The sequence below is a fragment of the Apostichopus japonicus genome, chromosome 13, assembly GCF_037975245.1.
Source record: "Apostichopus japonicus isolate 1M-3 chromosome 13, ASM3797524v1, whole genome shotgun sequence".
NCBI classification, from domain to species: Eukaryota; Metazoa; Echinodermata; class Holothuroidea; order Aspidochirotida; family Stichopodidae; genus Apostichopus; species Apostichopus japonicus.
The window spans coordinates 15,606,188-15,625,441 of record NC_092573.1 but is presented as its reverse complement, the minus strand read 5'-3'; the positions used below and the strand labels follow the sequence as shown (position 1 = coordinate 15,625,441).

The 19,254-nt window shown below is 37.8% G+C and overlaps 2 protein-coding genes across 2 annotated transcripts; both read left to right on the top strand.

The window, feature by feature from the left end:
• The first annotated feature begins 1,204 nt into the window (after nucleotides 1–1,204).
• On the top strand, nucleotides 1,205–10,143 carry LOC139978552 (uncharacterized). Its single transcript, XM_071988855.1, has 4 exons — nucleotides 1,205–1,352; nucleotides 3,242–5,582; nucleotides 6,325–6,417; nucleotides 8,408–10,143. The coding sequence occupies exons 2-3, from the start codon at nucleotides 3,293–3,295 to the stop codon at nucleotides 6,396–6,398; spliced, it is 2,364 nt and encodes a 787-aa protein (XP_071844956.1). The 5' UTR covers nucleotides 1,205–1,352; nucleotides 3,242–3,292; the 3' UTR covers nucleotides 6,399–6,417; nucleotides 8,408–10,143.
• Nucleotides 10,144–14,098: 3,955 nt separating this feature from the next.
• LOC139978850 (uncharacterized) lies at nucleotides 14,099–18,680 on the top strand. Its single transcript, XM_071989380.1, has 3 exons — nucleotides 14,099–14,228; nucleotides 15,529–17,669; nucleotides 17,955–18,680. The coding sequence occupies exons 2-3, from the start codon at nucleotides 15,545–15,547 to the stop codon at nucleotides 18,026–18,028; spliced, it is 2,199 nt and encodes a 732-aa protein (XP_071845481.1). The 5' UTR covers nucleotides 14,099–14,228; nucleotides 15,529–15,544; the 3' UTR covers nucleotides 18,029–18,680.
• The last annotated feature ends 574 nt before the right edge of the window (nucleotides 18,681–19,254 follow it).

Here is a 19,254-nt window from a genome sequence, read left to right as displayed (position 1 = left end):
TGTATGGTGTATATGGTGTATATATGGTCATATGGTGTATATGGTGCCAGCAATGTGACTTTCAAGATGCCCTCTTGTATATATGGTGGCAGCGTAGGTGACTTTCAAGATGAATGGTGTATATGGTGTATATATGGTCATATGGTGTACATGGTGCCAGCAATGTGACTTTCAAGATGCCCTCTTGTATATATGGTTGCAGCGTGGGTGACTTTCAAGATGAATGGTGTATGGTGTATATGGTGTATATATGGTCATATGGTGTATATGGTGCCAGCAATGTGACTTTCAAGATGCCCTCTGGTTTATATGGTGGCAGCGTGGGTGACTTTCAAGATGAATGGTGTATGGTGTATATGGTGTATATATGATGCATATGGTGTATATGGTGCCAGCAAGGTGACTTTCAAGATGCCCTCTGGTGTATATGGTGGCAGTGTAGGTGACTTTCAAGATGCCCTCTGGTGTATATGGTGACAGCAATGTGACTTTCAAGATGCCCTCTGGTGTATATGGTGCCAGCTATGCTACTTTCAAGATGCCCTCTGGTGTATATGGTGACAGCAATGTGACTTTCAAGATGCCCTCTGGTGTATATGGTGCCAGCAATGTGACTTTCAAGATGCCCTCTGGTGTATATGGTGACAGCAATGTGACTTTCAAGATGCCCTCTGGTGTATATGGTGACAGCAATGTGACTTTCAAGATGCCCTCTGGTGTATATGGTGCCAGAAATGTGACTTTCAAGATGCCCTCTGGTGTATATGGTGACAGCAATGTGACTTTTAAGATGCCCTCTAGTGTATATGGTGACAGCATAACTAACTTATAAAGATCCTTAGCTATCAATGGTGGCATGACCTTTAAGATTCCGTCCTGGTAATACCTTTTATGAATATATCTGCTTTCTGCTGTTGTTTTGGTACGATTGTAGTTATTGATTGTTTTCTTTGAACATGTTACTGTTCTCGCTGATAGGCATTAAGCTTCTTTTGTAACACTAGTTAATCGAAAGTAATTGCACATTTTGGAGTTCAAGTCGAGCGAGAGAAGTTAATCTAAAATTAAAAGAAATCAAAACTTAAATTAAGTAATAATTAATCACATAAACGGGAAAAAAATCAACACAAGGTAACCTATACACATATAGTGTCTGTCGGTATCTGAAAGACAGTGCTATAACATCTCCATTTAATGACAAAATATGCCACGCCCATGTATAGTTTTAGGTTACACTATCCAATGAATATAGGTTATTTAAAAATTCGAGTTCAACTAGTCGCTAGTCCATTTGTGTACGGGCGCCGTTACATATCGTGTCCTTTCTTGGTTGTTGTCTGTCAAATTTATACGTGAGTATAATTAATATTCTTTTGAGTTATTGGATCGGTTATGATATTTTGCACCTACTTAACAAAAGAAATCAATCGTTTAATTGCAATAAATTGTTTTTTTCTCTGAACTTGACTGAATGAATACAAAGTCTTATTGATAAATTAAATGCATTCATTTATTTATTTGCTTCTACAATGAAAACTAAGTTCTAAATATATTTTAATACGCTCGATATTTCCTAATATTTTAATTAGCACTTTATAATTAAACCAACTTGTAGCAGTTCAACACAATCTTGGCCTCAATCCAACCAATTGACTTCAGTACAGTGAATAATACAATGGTCTTTAGAGAGACTGTATTTTTTCTTTAGCTTAACAGTTAAAGGTGAAAATAATTGGTGATGAACGGCCCACCTAAAAATAAGAAATAAAAATGAAAAAATAAATGAAAAATAAACAGCAGCTTAATATCCGACTTTTTTGACCAAAGTACGCTTTCGATGTGTCTGTAATGTTTTTTTTCAAGGATCAAAGTTAATATTAATATTTATGTAAATAGTGAAATATTTTAAGAGTATGTGATATTTGGGTAACAGATTCTAAAAATGTCTCGTTCGATATGTATGTATAATTATCATATAATGCAGATTAGTTTGAATATTTTTTTTTCTTTATTCTTTATAACCTATATGGAAACTTTCATAAAGGCCGGGAGAACTAATCTTAAACAAGGTTTTTTTTATGTATGGCTTAACTTAGTACATAAGGTAAACAGATACCATGATTATGTGCATGTATGTTGCTACGGGGGAGTGGGGGACACACCCTCGAAAGAAATCGTATCACATTAAACCAATAAAGCACTATAATTACCACCCAGTCTCTATCAGTTTGATGGATTAGGCCTACAATAGCCTAATTGTGCATCATTTACCATCTAAGCCCCCTGAGATAAGTAGAAACTTCCCCTCCCCTTAGACCCCTCCCCAGGACGGCAATCCTCCTCGAAATCGGTTACTCTGTAGGCTGCGTTCGTCTAATTTTGGGTGCATTACCTGAAACTTTTTAATCATGTTATACAACTTAATATCACAGTAAATTATTTCATCTTTTTTTGTAACCTGACACAGTTTAAATATATTGGAAATGCCCCCCCGCCAACCCCCCCCCCCCGAACCCACACACACATACACACTCTCACCGTAGCTCGTCCCCTCCATTAAGAGGAACTAGAGGGCCTAATGATTCGAACAAGGTGGAAATATGTGTAGTGTAGAAAGTCGTCAGCCCAACAAGGTAAATCGCATTAGTGTTTATTTAATTATATTTCGCAATTTAGAAGCAGTTACGAGTCCGTAATTCGGAACGTTCTATGAATATATCTTAAAACCTCGCGTATGGACGTGGAAAATACTTCATACTGTAAAAGTAATTAAAAACTCGTTGTTGTCTCTTTGTATGTTTTATCATGTTGGTATGTATGTTATACCAAAGTAAAGAAACTTGGACAAAGTTGGAATATCGTAACGATCTTCCCCTTCTATCGGAACTAGTGTTAATGTGTCCAAAGCAAAAAGGAATTTAATATATGCTGCAAAATCTTATAATTTTTCTAAAAACTAGTATCTATATTTTCACCGCTGCTCTTCATACTCAGTGGAATCTTAAACCGGTTTTATTATATTTCTGTGTGTTTCGTTGTTGTTGGATGTACTTTAATTTCCTCTATTCGTTATGTTTTGCCTTTTATGTTTTGCTTTAGTTTTGCAATAAGCATCAAACCAATGGTTGAAACTTCTTATTCTCGGTGTCAAATTATTCGATCTGTATATGTTTTGAAACTTATGTAATGTTGTTCTCTTCAAATTGGCTCACGCTGTTTCATTATTCATTCGTTTCTACAGGGAGCTATTATATCTTAGATCAATCCTACATCAATAAAGGAATCCTAAACCATGGATTGGCTGTATGTTATTCTCACCCTGACACTGGCAACCAATTCCTTGGTCCAATCTTTTAGCCTAATTCCAACAACCACTGAAGAGGCGACCGTGGGATACGAATATAATTACTTAAGCTACCCGATTTACGGTCCAAGACCAACTAAAGAGGCGACCGTGGAACACGAATATAATTACTACAACTACCCGAATTACGGTCCCAGAATTAGTCCTCCCTTCAGCAACCCTGGTGAAATTGTGGAAGGATTAACCGTTGAGGAAGTCGTGCTGGCCTTCGGTTATGGATGGAATGCCGACAATTTGCTTAAGAGTGCGAGCATAGCTTGTGATACACTTGGATCTGACTTAAGTGCCCTCATCGAAAGAACTGGCCAACCAGGTATCGTGGGAGACGTATGCAAAACTTTTGAGACAAGTAGTGTAGAAGAAGGTTGCAATGGTTTATGGGATCTGGTAACAAATGGAAAGGAAGGCTCTTTTAGTCTTGTTCCTGGAATGCGATGTCGAGAAAGGTCTGATGATTACTACAATTATGGCTACGGTTACCACTTTAACCTGACAGATTACGTCTACACAACTTTTGGTGAAGCTGAAGACTTTAACGTGACAGATTACACAACTTTTGTTGAAGCGGAAGAAGAGGTATTAGCAATGATCGGTGATTTTAATCCGTACGATCCATGCTCCGAGACTGGCAACAAGAAAGTCAACAATATTGTCTTTGCACTGATGGACTGGCTCGGTCCATCAGTTTACTCCAATATTTATCAACGTGAAGTTGATCCTTATAGTGTATGTGGTATTCTTCGTTATTTGTTGAGTATCGACGTCATTGATTACGTGACACTAGTCGTTACAATCTCGAGTTATCCGGCAGCGGACATTCTGGAGTCATTTCAGACAGTCGATATTTGTGCGATAAGCCAAATTGACTTTGAAGGAACCATTGCTATCCGCGTTGCAAAGGAGCTCTTGGTGGAGTACTCTGAATTGAAAGAGTCTGAGTTTTGTGACTTCATTGCAAAACCACAAACAAGAGAAGCTTACCTGGAACTCGGTGCAACCATTGTCGTAAATGCATTCCATACGTTGGTAGTTGAAGAAACCTGTAATGATGTTTTGACTATTATCGCCCCTCTCGATAAGGAAGGTATACATGTAGACATCACTGGTTTCAATCTAACGATTGCGTCAGAGAGAGCCATGTTTTGTGCGAAAGCCTCTCAGGCTTATTCACCAAACTCGGGGTATGTACCGATACCGTACAAACTCCCGGAGGGAGTAGAGTTAGATGACTGGAGACCATTCGAAATTCCAGGCGTATTCCTACCAGGTCTCACATTTATAGACTTGTTAGAAATTGAAGGCGCCTCATATCACGCCGACAAAGTAATTGACGGAATGGCGATATACTGCATAGTGTTCGAAGAATTTCTTTCCGAGGTTATAGAAGACGATACGTTTGACGTGAAGGGACTTTGCGATGCACTAAGGAGCCAAAACACTGCCTTTATTGAAGATATTTGCCTGACAGCTCTCGTTCCTAACTCGTACAGTGATGATCACCCAATAGGATTGCGACCACTTAATCCAGTTCCCATTGGTATCTACATAGCAAGAGATCTATTGGGTATCGCAGACATAAGTCAAGGCGAGATATGTCCAGCATTAGATTACTCCTTCAACCAACTTTCACTGAGGCATGTGATCGAGACGTCCATTGATATCTTTCTGGCAGAAGCAACTCCATCTATAAATGGTATTTGTGAAAACTGGGAAGAAGCAAAATGTAAGTGGAAGCCTTACTGTCCTTTGCCAGAGCGCAGAGAAAGGCCAACTAAGGTGGAAGCTACCACCTTTTCTCCATTTTACTATCGCCCTTACATACCATCACCCGAAGAGGTAGCAACAGCAAATGCTGAATTTGAGGAAAAGTTCTCAATCCTTCTGTCACTTGTATTGACCGTCGTTGGCTTTGATAACCGAGAGGAGCTTTGTGAGGTTGTTGCCGAGAACATCGACCCACTATCTGGTCGTTCTGACAGGACAACTGCGGGGAATCTGAGATCCAACATCTTAGATATCTTTACAGATATTGAGCGATGCTCCAATGCTGTTGACATAGCTTTGAGCCTGCTCTCAGAGAGGGATCTGCAAGATATTCTAAGTGACGGCAATACCAATCCTGTTTATCAGCTGACGGGTTACCAAACTTCAGAGGATTTCTGCCAGGCTGTCGCTGATGCATTGGAAGGAGGGCTTGCCGTATCAACCCAAGCAAATGGTAATTTCAGTTTTCGAATTGTAAACTCACAGTAAATATTTGACGTTCCTACAGCGAGGAAGAGATATTGTAATGTCTAGTAACGCCATAGTAACGATTGAAGATGATATGGTTGAGTTATTAGACTTCATAAAATAATTGATTGACATTAACGTATCGGCCAGTATTGAGGAGCCAACTTAGGTTTTCAGCAACTAAGTCTTAAAGGAGCATTCCAGATATTTAATATATTTCAAAGTTATCAACAGAAACATTACTAACTGTCATGTTCTTCTTTCTTTTTTGCCTCCTATGTCATATGAATTTTAGAATGTGCCTAAAGGCATCCTTTAATAAAATGTTGTCAGGTCCCTTTTGATAGAAATAATACAGTAACAATCATAATATCCACGTCTTACCTACTATGACATTCCTCCCTACCCTGTCAAAAATGTCCATTTTGATTTTGTAAAATAATTGATTTATTAACAAAATGGAAATAATTGCTATCGCCCGAAAATGCTATATGTGAGGCTTTAAAAGATACTAACTTCACAGCTTGGATGCACAACATGCCATGTTGACGTTTTTGTGTAAGCCTATTACATACATGTTATATACTAATGTACAAGATAGTGATGAGCTTGTTTAGAAAAGAAACGTTACAATACATAGTACATCCTGTTAACAAAAGACTATGACATCTAGTAGGCCGTTAAAGTAATATTTGAATTTTAATAAAATACTTTCTGATTTTTTTCAGCGAAACTATCCGGCACTTACAACATTTTTGCCAAAGTCGCAGTTTACGTACAACGTGTTGCCCGTTCTCTGTAGACCGACCGCCTATGATTTGGTAAATATTTCCCTCCGTATCTTGGTTCCCCCGTACAAGGGTGGATTTAGGATTTTAAAAGAAGGGGGTGTTGCCCTGGGTTCGTTTAAGCCGTCTTTCTCTTCCCACAGCCAGAAAATATTAGCATGAACGTTTAGACTTGATATGAAGCATTCTGAAGCATAAAGTAAGCCTATAAATTTGGTCTGTATTTGGGTCTACACGCGACGATGTGCTAATAGATCATTTTAAATTAGTGGTTGAAGAGGGTGTGGGTGCATGCGTGTATCGGGTGGTGTAGACCCAACCCTTCTGGAACCGCGACTGGCTTTATTGGTTTATGAATCTGTTTGTGATTATGTCTCAACAGAGTATAGTAGGTTGTATCATATCACAACGTGAAGTCATGACAAGTTAGGCGATTTTGCTTTGTCAGTACTTCTTAATATAACGGATAGAAGAGAGAGCACTCAAAGTTCCCATAACAAACATACATAACCTACATAGTACTTAGAACATTTTCGTGTTTATTCTAGAATGAACTGTATCTACTTGATATTTGTTCATTTTTTGACAATAATTGTTGACTGATGTTCGTCCTTGGGAGGGTCATAACGTTAATGGTCTAAGGGAGGTATAGGGGGGGGGGGTATCCCTTCCCTTCGAGAAATGTTGGGTTGGGTAAGGGAGATTAGGTGCAATAGGTGCTATCTTTATACTTTATTTGTGTAGTACAAGCTTCAATGTTGCCAGTGTATAAGACTGCGAGTGTGTTTAATAATAGGTGAACCAGTTTGGAAGAATGTTTGAGAAACCCGTAGACAGGATTTCAAAGGTGGGGTTCAATTATCTTCATTCCACTTGTTGATTTCGGTAGTGGACCTGGGACCACTGAAATCGACTTCTATGTAGTGTACGAAAGGTTAGAGGTAAATGTGTGCACTCTGAGCTATATTTAGACTATAAATTAGGTCTATAATTAGGTCTAAGCGCAATGCGTGCTAACAAATGCTCTTGATATCACCCGATATTTTGTTGTGAGGTTGAAACGAGAGTGTTCACACAACTCTGCCCGACTGAATGTTAAATATGATCCGACTGAACCATTTTCCTCCGACTGGTGATGGAGGTGGGACCATGGTCCCCCTCTGCCCCCTCCCTTTGGGAACCCCTTGATTGCCGGTCTTGGTCTTGCTCGGTAATGACTCGGTCTTGATCTCGGGAGACAGAATCGAGGCCTACAGCCCGCGAACGCAATCATTATCTTGTAAGAACCTTTTCTCATATAACAATGTATACAAAAACTATGATGTATTATTTATGGGCCATATGACCTTATAACAGCATATATATATATATATATATATATATATATATATATATATACCTTATAACAGCATATATATATATATATATATATATATATATATATATATATATATATATATATATATATATATATATATGATACATGGTTATTGGCTAGTCTCCGTGTATAGTTAGTCAGTCATATTAAATGTGAAGTTGGCCAAATGAAGGAATGTAGTTGTCATCCGGCACTGATAAAGAAACAGTTCTTTGTTCCATTTATCGGCTTCCAGTCTGACGACTCAATTGACCACACATATACTGCACGACACGTAACTGTTCAGAGCGTCAAATTCTTCTGTATTGTTTAGCGTTGCTTATGAAATATTGTTCCTTAAATACTGATTCACCATTGCAAAGTACTTTTATCCGAGTACGAAATAATTTCGTGAGCAACAGTACTTAGAATCGAATACGAGTATTTTAACATCCGAGTTCGAGTACTGAATGAAGAATAACAGTTCGTTTACTAGATAACTATGTCTATTGTTTTAACTTAATGGACTCGGTGAATCAAGTCGAATTGTGACGGTCGGTTGGGATTCAGAAGTTTTCGACTGGACTACACCACTAATTTATTGACATTGGTATGCATACATGATTTAAGAATAATGTCTTCTATTTACTTTTCCTTCCTAAATAGGTTCATGGTGCTTAGATCGGCGACGGACCTACTACTAACTTATGTTTGATTCGGAACAACTTTTTTACAGTCTGTTTTGTTTGATTTCTCAATTTTTCTTTGTTTAATCATCCTTCACGAGTTTTTGATCAGTTAAAAATAAAAGCCCCTTTAGAGAAACATCATGTTGTAGATGTTAAGTACCTAGGTATACATTGCGGTTGGTTTTGGTGGTTTTTATTTATCTTTCTCTAATAAATTAAAGTCAGCCGTTATGCTGCGACTTTTTGGGTGGCTATTACCGCAAAATGAAAGATAAATTACAAAATGCTAAATGAAAGTATATTTCCTAGAATAATAAACATTTCTAAATCAACCAAAATATAAATTAAACAAAATCTAGTTCGAAATCAAAATCGGAGTCATTAAATTTCAAAATATCCAAAATAAACAGTTGACTTAATTAAACAGTAGGCAGTACTTAAATTAATATGAAGATGATATTAGTATTACAAGTGACGAAAACTTACGGTTGTCGCATTGCTAACAATCAATATGGTCATGTCTAACGGGAAATTGAATGGCCATATTTCTGCTGGAGTACAGTAAATGGTAGCATTTACCTCGTGGCATCTTCTACAAGGACTTAGAGACAAGATGCATTCAAAGTTTTGGCAATTTAGTAATGTGTAAATCAATGGGGGAAATTACATAGATATGCTATTCAATATGTTATCATGAAATTACCACGCTGCATCAATGACGCATGTACACATTCAGCAGGGTCAACCCCAGCACTCTCATGTTTGTTTTTCGATTGGTAATGGTATACTATTCTTGGACATATTAAACTGTTCATTACAACCGTATATTGATTTACATTGTTATGAATGCAATCTTCCATTGGAAATTGCTAACATTTAATTTGTGTAGTATCCTCTGCATGCAAAGTGGATTAATATTGTGTGGTTGCCTCAAGTTCTTTGGGTAATGCTTTTCGAAAACCCACTTTTTAATTGTACACTTTGTGTTTAATTTTTATTTCAAGTTTGATAACTGTTATGTTTGGTTGGGAACATGTTTAATAATGTACTTTTATATTTTGTAATTGTTTTTTGCAGTTATGGCCGCCCATAGAAGTATGCCTATACATCAAAGCGACAAGTATGATCACTTGATGTTTACCGAGAGTCATTAAACATTTCCATGCTCAAGTTTGATTACTATAAGACAACGTTCTCAACATTAAGAACGCTAAGAACTCATATTTAGAACACAAAGTGAATATTATGGATATAGCTATTTCAATATCATATCTAAGAGAAAACCTCAAAGTGTTTTTGAATTCATTAAGCCTTGTGGCCATGTTAACATATTATTCATTTTGGGTTGCCTATCTTTGATATTTTGTGATTTATTAAATGTGGTATACACACGTGGAATACTTTGAAAGACGAAAGCAAGTAAAATGAATAGAAAAGTCAAAGCGTCCTACATTAAAGATTCTGAAGGGACTGACAAGCCATTTCAAACAAATTAAATATTCGTGTGACTAATTTTATTCTGTAGTTAGCCATGTTAAGGGTTACAAATCACAAACATGTGGAATTAGCTGGTGTGAAGATATTACTTCTACTTCGTTTAAGTAAAATTGTAGGAATTTTCTGTAAAGGTTTCAACCAATAATTTCATTAAACCCGATCGATCTTTTCGTTTCTAAATCTGTTTACGTATAATAAAGAGGCAAATCACCGTAATGCTTACCCTAATCCGATATTCTTCCAGTTGCGATTTTACTATTTTCATTTAAACAACATTCGATTAGTCCGAGCTTTGTAATCATTCGTCGAAGCCGTATCGAGCCGTCAAGGAGACACAAAACTTACCACCATTATTGGTATATGAGTTAGAGATAACGGAACAAGCTCATCAAACAACTAAGCCTTAAACATCTATTCCATTGCGAGAGATTTCTTAATATGATACCATAGAACTACATGTATTTTATTTTACGTTATACAAAGTGAGTTATCTCGTTGAGTGGGCAGTAATACCGTGCCCCACTTCAATGTATGATAACGTCAATTTAGCTGGTTTATATATAAAGTTCATATTATGTCATTCCACACATTCTAAGTTCCGATGACTAACGTAAGTCACCATAAAGCCCAGCATTTCATTCGATTCGTAGTTACATGCAGACGAGGTAACCCATAGAGTCAGTGGCATGCGCTCGGGCCGGGGTCATGGTACCTACCTTCCATCGTCAACTGGGTGGGGAGGGGGGGGGGGATAGTTCAGTCAAAAAAATTATAACATTATGCCGAGGACGAATTAGACCACTGCTACTGGTGTACATCTCCGGTTGTACAAGCTCATACAAAATTATTTAGTAACACAACTATGCGTTGCCAGCTCACTACAGACCTAACTTGAAATATGCCTCTGATTGCACCATTTGGCGTCTAAATGTTTATTTGTCTTTAACTCCATACATGGGAGTCTCCTTCAAATACCGAATGGCCACACCCTCCCTTTGTGAAATTCTTCATTCGCCTTTGTCCCTTCCATAAAAGCCCAGCCACTACCTAAATCAATGGGGACAGGGAGGGGGGGGGGGCTAGATTAGCATCTCCAACACACACGTTTGAAATCCAGTGTACCCCACTGCCGTTATTAAACGTCGTTTAAAGTCTCTGTATAGCTGTTTATTTTGGAAGATCACAAATTTTCTCAACGTTGATAATATATTGTGTCTTCATATTATTATTAGCATTAAAGCTGATATGGGAATTCATTAGCAACGTATTTAACTTCCGCCTCAACATTTGTACCTTTAACGTGACCCTTACAACCCTCCCCGGCATAGGCGTACGAGGCGGGGGGCAGGGGGAGGGGCAGACTGCCCCCTAAATTTTCCAGAGGACAAGAAATTCGGGCAAAAGAGGAGACAAAAATATATATATATAAATATGCAGTAGCTTGCCCGAATCTTTTTCAAATTTTTGCCCAACAATTCTGTGGAGAGCGTTTTGTGTTATTTGTTTTGTGACATTAATATTAATATAGGCCTAATGATTTTCTTTATTTAGCATCATGATGCCCGAATATTTCTGTGTAACACCACCGTAAGCGCAGCTCATTTGGGCTACCACCCTTTTTGCACTATCGCCCAAAATTATTAACAAGGAATGCTGCTCACAATCGTGGTGACATGACATTCTTCTTCTAATTTACCAAATTATTGGGGAAGTGTAAATTTCTAAAACGTGAGATTATAAAAAAGAATGTTTAGATGCAACTTGTAAGGCCTCAGAAGTGCCATTTCCGGCAATCTGAGAGGCATTTTTGCAAAAGAATTTCTGGTACGCTACGCGCCAACTCATGGTGGCGCTCCGCTTAGATAGTGTCACAGGATCATTCGGGCACAAAAGTTTTTGCCCCCCAAACTGTTATGGTCCCGTACGCCTATGCTACACGGACTAGCATAAAAAACATCAATAAATCAAAACAAAAACTAAAAGAACCGTTGCGGGAATGATGTACCCTTGATCTACCACGTGACTACTTGTCATATCGTGTTCTTATTCTGATCTACAACTCGGCATCAGCTGATCCAGGGTGCATCACAATAAACACTTAAATATAACGAGCACCGATATACTACACTACCTCCATTAAAGCAAAACTACAGCTTTAATAAAATGATTAATAAAGTACTAGTGAAGTAACTCATTGCTACCACATTCCTTGTGAAGCTACGCGAACAGTGAAATCTAGCCAAGAGGTACATTTTCCCTTTGTCAGGACTGTACACAAATGTACATAGACATGAGAAACAGACGACACGATTCGTTTTTCCTTTGACTCCTAGCCGTTTTTGCAAGTAAACAAGCGCGTATGATATGATATGACCGCCGTACGCAATCTATAAGACTGGGAGTAGATATTCTAATAGGAAACCAGGGTCAGTACAGATCAAGCTTATTTTTATGAGACGGAAAGTAAATCTAACCAACGCTTTCATCCAACGTAAGTCATTATTCTCAAATTTTCCGTAATTATCCGTTATAATGGAGTTGTTTGTCTACGGAATGCTTATCATTTCGAACCGACAGAGGGTTAAATAATACGTTAGTAGCACCTGGGAGCACGTCACATGGCTCTCCATGGTTGGTACATTTTCGTACTATAGTGGATAGCTCCTTTCATGACATTGGCATCGGCTGATCGAGGGTGCATCGCACTAAACACTTAAGTATAACGACCATCAATAATACTACAACCGCCATCGGACAATATTTTAAAACTAGGTTGCAACCCTAACATGATGTAGATGACAATATGTATTTGTTGTGTACATAATGAGATTTGTAAAACTTGATCCCTAAGAACGTGTTCTTTTGAAATCAAATTAAGATAATGCTTTATAGGTCTTGAAATTTCTAACATAAAAATGTTTTTCGTAAGTTCGCACCATTTCGCAATAAAGCAGTCTAACCAATACAAAATTATCTCAAAGCCAATTTATGCCCCTCCCCTATGACGGCAGTGAATAACTCCAACGAATTCGAACGCAAACAACGTCTCAAGGTCAATGACGTCAACAAAGCCTCTCTACTCACCAGTGAAAAAGTGACCTACGCTATTGTTATTGGCCCAAAGTTGTCTAAATTAAAATAACATCAAATAGCTAAATTTTCCAATTATATGTACTTCCTGTTTGCACCTTGACATCGTATCTACAGATACTAAATCATTTTTGATAATATCGAAAAGATTCGTGACACTTAAATTTCCCTGAGACTATAGATTCCATGTGGAATAAATAGGATGTTATTTCCTGTGGTTTGTTTGTTCTAATCGAATTTCAGTCCATCTACGTAACTGAACATCATAAACTGAACCAAACAAACAGTCACGTATCATGAAAAAGAAAAAAATATATTTAAGTTGATTATTAATAACCGGGATCTATTTATCAATATCCTGGCTTTTAAACGGCTTGGTGAGGAATGAAAAGTTTACACGGCAAATAACCAAACTCAATTATATTACAGCTCGATGAATGTAGCAATCAACCAAAGTCTAGAGCATCATTTAGGTTGGACGATGACAACCGGCTGCTGGCATGTTTGACCTAAAAATCTATGTTTGTTCCAATAAAGAATGCCAATGAACGACACACCTTGTACACGACAACATCCTCAAATGTCATTGACGAAAACTGAGACAAAATGCGAAAAAATTGGGATCAAACTTCATACTACCTTCGAGGTGGAACGCCAAATTTCTAGAGGTACTTCAAACTTAACGATATATTTTTCAGGTTTCGAATTTTGCGATGAAACCGTTAAATTTCCTAGAAAAATCATTGAAGTAAAGAGCTGAAACATGTAATGTTTGAGATGACACTTCGCAATTTCGATGAACCTGTAACAATTTGAGATAAAAATTTATCATTTCAACAAAATTCTACGAGTGAAAGATCGACATTTTGAGATGAAAATAATTGAAATTTTAATAAACGATCAAGTTTTTAGTACTTTCAAAGGAAACGATTAAAGTTGACGAGGGGTGTTTTGTTACAAAATTACATATATAAAGCTTATCTTACAAGTAGTATACCTTACGGTCAAAAGGTAACTAATGTTTTTTTGCACAGTTCGTTATTAATATATATATATAGGCCACGCCCATGAAGTTATCTGTTACGGTATCAAATTCATGCATACGTGATCACAAGCTCTCAATGATCCTTCATTTATGTGCTTGTAGGGGTACGTTTTGCATTACGCTTCTTCACTACGTTTTTTGCAGATATTGTTGGCGTTGAGTAACCGTGAGTATGATAACTTTAATAATAAGTTATAATAGTAGTATTATAATAAGTTTATTAGTTACAAGAAATTACAATTGGTCATGAGAATACAAATTATTTTACAACATAGAATCGATAGGTAAGCGAAGTTGCTTAATTAATAAGAAATGTCGCAAAAGAATAAACAATTGCTAATTTACATCTTTCCAGAAATGTTATTGTTACTGCTGATCTGTACCAAGGGATACGTGATATAGTTTCAAATTTAAGAATTTGTCAAAACGTGCAGATAAATATAACTTTAAGAACTTGGCAATGCATTAAACTATGATGAAAGTCATCGTTAATCCTTTATTATTACATTATGCAATGGCAAATTGTGTATAGTTGCGTATAGCAAGGAGCAACCTGGCCCGGTGCAGCAATAGGAATTGGTCCCCAAAGAAAAGGCTATATTTCACCTAATCCCAAGCATGGTTTGGGCTTGGATGATATTTTTTACATATGTTTGATCCTTGACACCGGGCCTCAGGATTTCGCACCGGCCTAGTAACGCCATGCACCTATATATGTACTCACGTGATATTTTATCCAGATTTAATAACATTGAAAATATCATGTTTGATCACAGTGTTGACAAATGTTTCAAAACTAGCTTCGGAGGCAGAATTTCCAAGAGCTTCTTGATAAGCCAGTTCCCATCATTGCAGGTATAAACAGGAATAAATTCTCCTGGCTTTAATTCATCTGAACGTCTCTTATCTACCAGTTTCCAAGACCTATGCTTTCATTTTACCAATTAATCTGTCGATCAGTCTAACTGGTTCACGGGGTGGGTATTTCCCATCTCCTTTGGGAAGTGTTTGCTTTGGTAAGGAGCATAAATGCACATTGCATCGTTATTTTCATCATTTAACAACATTTGTGTATACCAACTCTAAATATTGCCAATCTATTTATATACGATTTGACGTACGTGAAATTTTAGTTTTGCCTCAAAATTTTCGTCCCTGACAATTTCTGTAGGAGAGAGCACTCTGCTCCCCTGCCCCTGTCCCCTTCTCTGGCTACGCCATTGCCAAACTTCCTCGACATGGAGGTTCTGGCTATTGATCTCATGTACATGTTATGAAAACTTCCACATGAACATCGTTCTTCATGCGTAGGCGAAATACATTATATAAACTATATCGGATACATTACTAAAGAAAAAAAACTCCGACAATTTCAACCGGTCCAGTTGCGGAAATGTTCAGAAAGTGCATTAATATTTGTCAGATGAATTGTTCTAGAAGCTGTTTAATAACGTTTTATCTAATAGGTTTTTGGAAGTAAACATGTATTGGCTGCATGTCTTTCTCACTCTAACACTGGCAACTGAGTCCTTGTTCCAGTCCGTGATCCATGAACTTACTACTGAAGAGGACACTGTGGAATACGACTATGGAGACTACAACAGCTACCCGAGGTACGGTCCCCAATTTGGCCCGGCTCTCTTCAGTAACCCTGGTGAAGTTGTGGAAGGAGTAACCATGGAGGAAATCGTACAGACATTCGGTGATGGATGGAATGCCAGGAATTTGCTTCAAAGTGCAAACATAGCTTGTAGCAGACTTGGAGCTGTCTTAGAAGATGTTCTCAACCAACTTGGACAGCCAGGAATCGTGGGAACAGTATGCGAATCCTTTGAGAAAGGTAATGTAGACGAAGCTTGTGGTCGAGTTTGGGATCTTGCGACAAATGGAGACGCAGGATCGATCAGCGTTATCCATAGACTATATTGTCGAGAACGAGATGAGGATAACGAAATCTATAATTACAAGTATAACGGGTCAGAAATTGAAAAAGAATTGTTACGTAAGGTCGAGAGTTATGATCTGTACGACCCGTGCTCAGAGACAGGGATCAAGAAAGCTAATTCTTTTGTATTTGCATTGATGGATTGGCTCGGTCCAGATGCTTACGTCAGTGTTAATAGAGGAGAAATTGATCCCAACAGTGCATGCGACATATTGCGATATCTATTGAGTTTGGATACAGCCGAATACTTTGTACAATTCTCTTCAATCTTGAGTTATCCGGTAGCGGACATTTTGGAGTCATTTCAGACATTCGATATTTGTGCCATAAGCCAAATTGACTTTGATAGGATCATTGCTATCCGTGCTGCAAAGGAGATCTTAGTAGAGTATTCTGGCTTAAAAGGGATTGAGTTTTGTGACTTCATAGCAAAACCACAAACAAGAGAAGCTTATCTGGAACTCGGTGAAACCATTGTCAGAAATGCATTCCATACGTTGGTAGATGAAGAAACCTGTAATGATGTTTTGACTATTATTGCCCCTCTCGATAAGGAAGGTTTACATGTAAACATAACTGGTTTCAATCTAACGATTGCGTCAGAGAGAGCCATGTTTTGTGCGAAAGCCTCTCAGGCTTATTCACCAAACTCGGGGTATTTACCGATACCGTACAAACTCCCGGAGGGAGTAGAGTTAGATGACTTGAGACCATTCGAAACTCCAGGCGTATTCCTCCCTGGTCTCACATTTATAGACTTATTAGAAATTGAAGGCGCCTCTAATCATGCCGAGAAAATAATTGACGGACTGGCGATATACTGCAGAGTGTTCGAAGAATTTCTTTCCGCAGTTGTAGAAAAAGAGAAGTTGGATGTGAAGAGACTTTGCCATTCATTCAAGAGTCGAGACACTGCTGGTATCGAAGATATTTGCCTCTCCTTCTCCTATCCTGACAGGGTCCTAACTGGATTGCGACCGTTTGATTTCATTCCTGTGTTTATTTACATAGCCAGGGAACTATTCGGTTTTGCTGACGTAAGTAAAAGCGAGCTATGCCCGGCATTAGATTACTCCTTCAACCAACTTTCACTGAGGCATGTGATCGAGACGTCCATTGATATCTTTCTGGCAGAAGCAACTCCATCTATAAATGGTATTTGTGAAAACTGGGAAGAAGCTAAATGTAAGTGGAATCCTTACTGTCCTTTGCCAGAGCGCAGAGAAAGGCCACCTAAGGTGGAAGCTACCACCTTTTCTCCATTTTACTATCGCCCTTACATACCTTCACCCGAAGAGGTAGCAGCAGCGAACGCTGAATTTGAGGAAAAGTTCTCAATTGTTCTGTCACTTGTATTGACCATCTTTGGGATAGATAACCGAGAGGAGCTTTGTGAGGTTGTTGCCGAGAACATCGACCCACTTTCTGGTCGTTCTGACAGGACAATTGCGGGGAATCTGAGATCCAACATCTTAGATATCTTTACAGATGTTGAGCAATGCTCCGAGGCTGTTGACAAAATCGTAAATCTAATTTCACATATTGATCTTGTGGAGGATCTAACCATCTATCAGTTGTCGGGTTACCAATCCTCCGAGGATTTCTGTCAGACTATCGCTGACGCATTCAATACCGAGATGACGGAATCAACCCCAGCAAATGGTAATTTTAAAGTTAACATAACTCCTTATTAGTCAATTATGAGTCAAATCTTATTACTCTCGATCTTTTGTTGGAGAGTATACTTGTGTTTTCTTATAATATATATATATATATATATATATATATATTTATATAATATATATATATATATATATATTTATATATATATATAGGCCTATATATATATATAATATACCTAAAGATAAAAAACCTCTACAAATGTTAGTGCGACATCTATAGAGTACAAATAATGTAACATATCGTCTTCCCTTCTTCCCTTTACAGATGAACTTTCTGGCACCTACAACATTTTTGCCAAAATCGCAATTTACATACAGCGAGTTGCCCGTTCGGTATAAGTCGATTTAGTCTTGGTTAGTAAGTTAATTTTCCGATTCGTGGATCTTCGGTCATTAATATTATTTCGACGAAACGCGATAGGTTTCGTCGAATACAGACGGATACATTACTACGCTTTTTCTGGTACTTTTAAGTAGCAAATCTTGGATGCTTTTATTTGGTTGTTTATTATCGGCACATATATGTGTAGTAACAAGTTTTTCATATTTATAGCATCATCACCTTTCCATTATTTTGTCCATTATCCTGTAAAGGTAGAACAGTTCAGACAATGTTAATGTTTTTACTGCTTATTCACTACCTTTAACTTAATTTGCAAAGAAACTGTAGGTAACTCCCCCGTCAATAGTTGCGTTGACCTTTCACCTAGCGTTCATCCATGCCCACTGTGAAATGAAATCTGTTCTGAAATGAATAGTAAAGCATTCAAATGTCATGTCTAACATAAAAAGTACGTGGCAAGTAAGTTACCTCATGAAACTAAGCACACACCTTCTAGAGTATACGGCGAGAATGATGATATTTTACAGAAAGTGGACATTTTACACAAATGTTAGTGAAACCATTGAAGTTGCGTTTTCTACTTTTCCTTTCCATATTACTTGTGATTTTCATTCCTTCAAATGTTTGAATTAAACATGATTAACTATATCTGCGTATCATCATTTTGTCACAATTACCGGAGAGAATGATATAGGAAGTGTTTTCTTCTCATTAATGCAGTGTGGGGGTGTGTGGACGGGGGTGTGGGTAGGGTGGGGGTTTGGGAGTGACGAAAACGACATATAAACATATAACATGTATATGCAGTGCAACGTGTACAGTCGAAAATTCTTCAACATTGATTCAGAAGTGGCATAATATAGCACTATTTTGCATATAAGTACATGTATGTTAACAAAATATCTGAAACGGGAGGTGATACCCCTCCCCTTAGATCCCTCTCCTACAACAGCGTAACTTCTTATCCTCGTCACTTCAAAGATGGTGGTTAGCCCCTGGGGTAGAGCCAATGTCGTCACCAATATAGACGTTAATTAGACCTTAATTCTCGGAATAAAACAATTGGCTTTGCCCTCTCACTTTACGAACGTTGGCTACGCGCTTGGGGGGGGGGGGGGGGCTGCTCACGAAAAGTCAGAATATTACAAAGATAAATCCTAGTTTCAGTACGTAAATTTATAACGGTTGTATTAGGTATAAACTTAAATAATTGAACATTCTT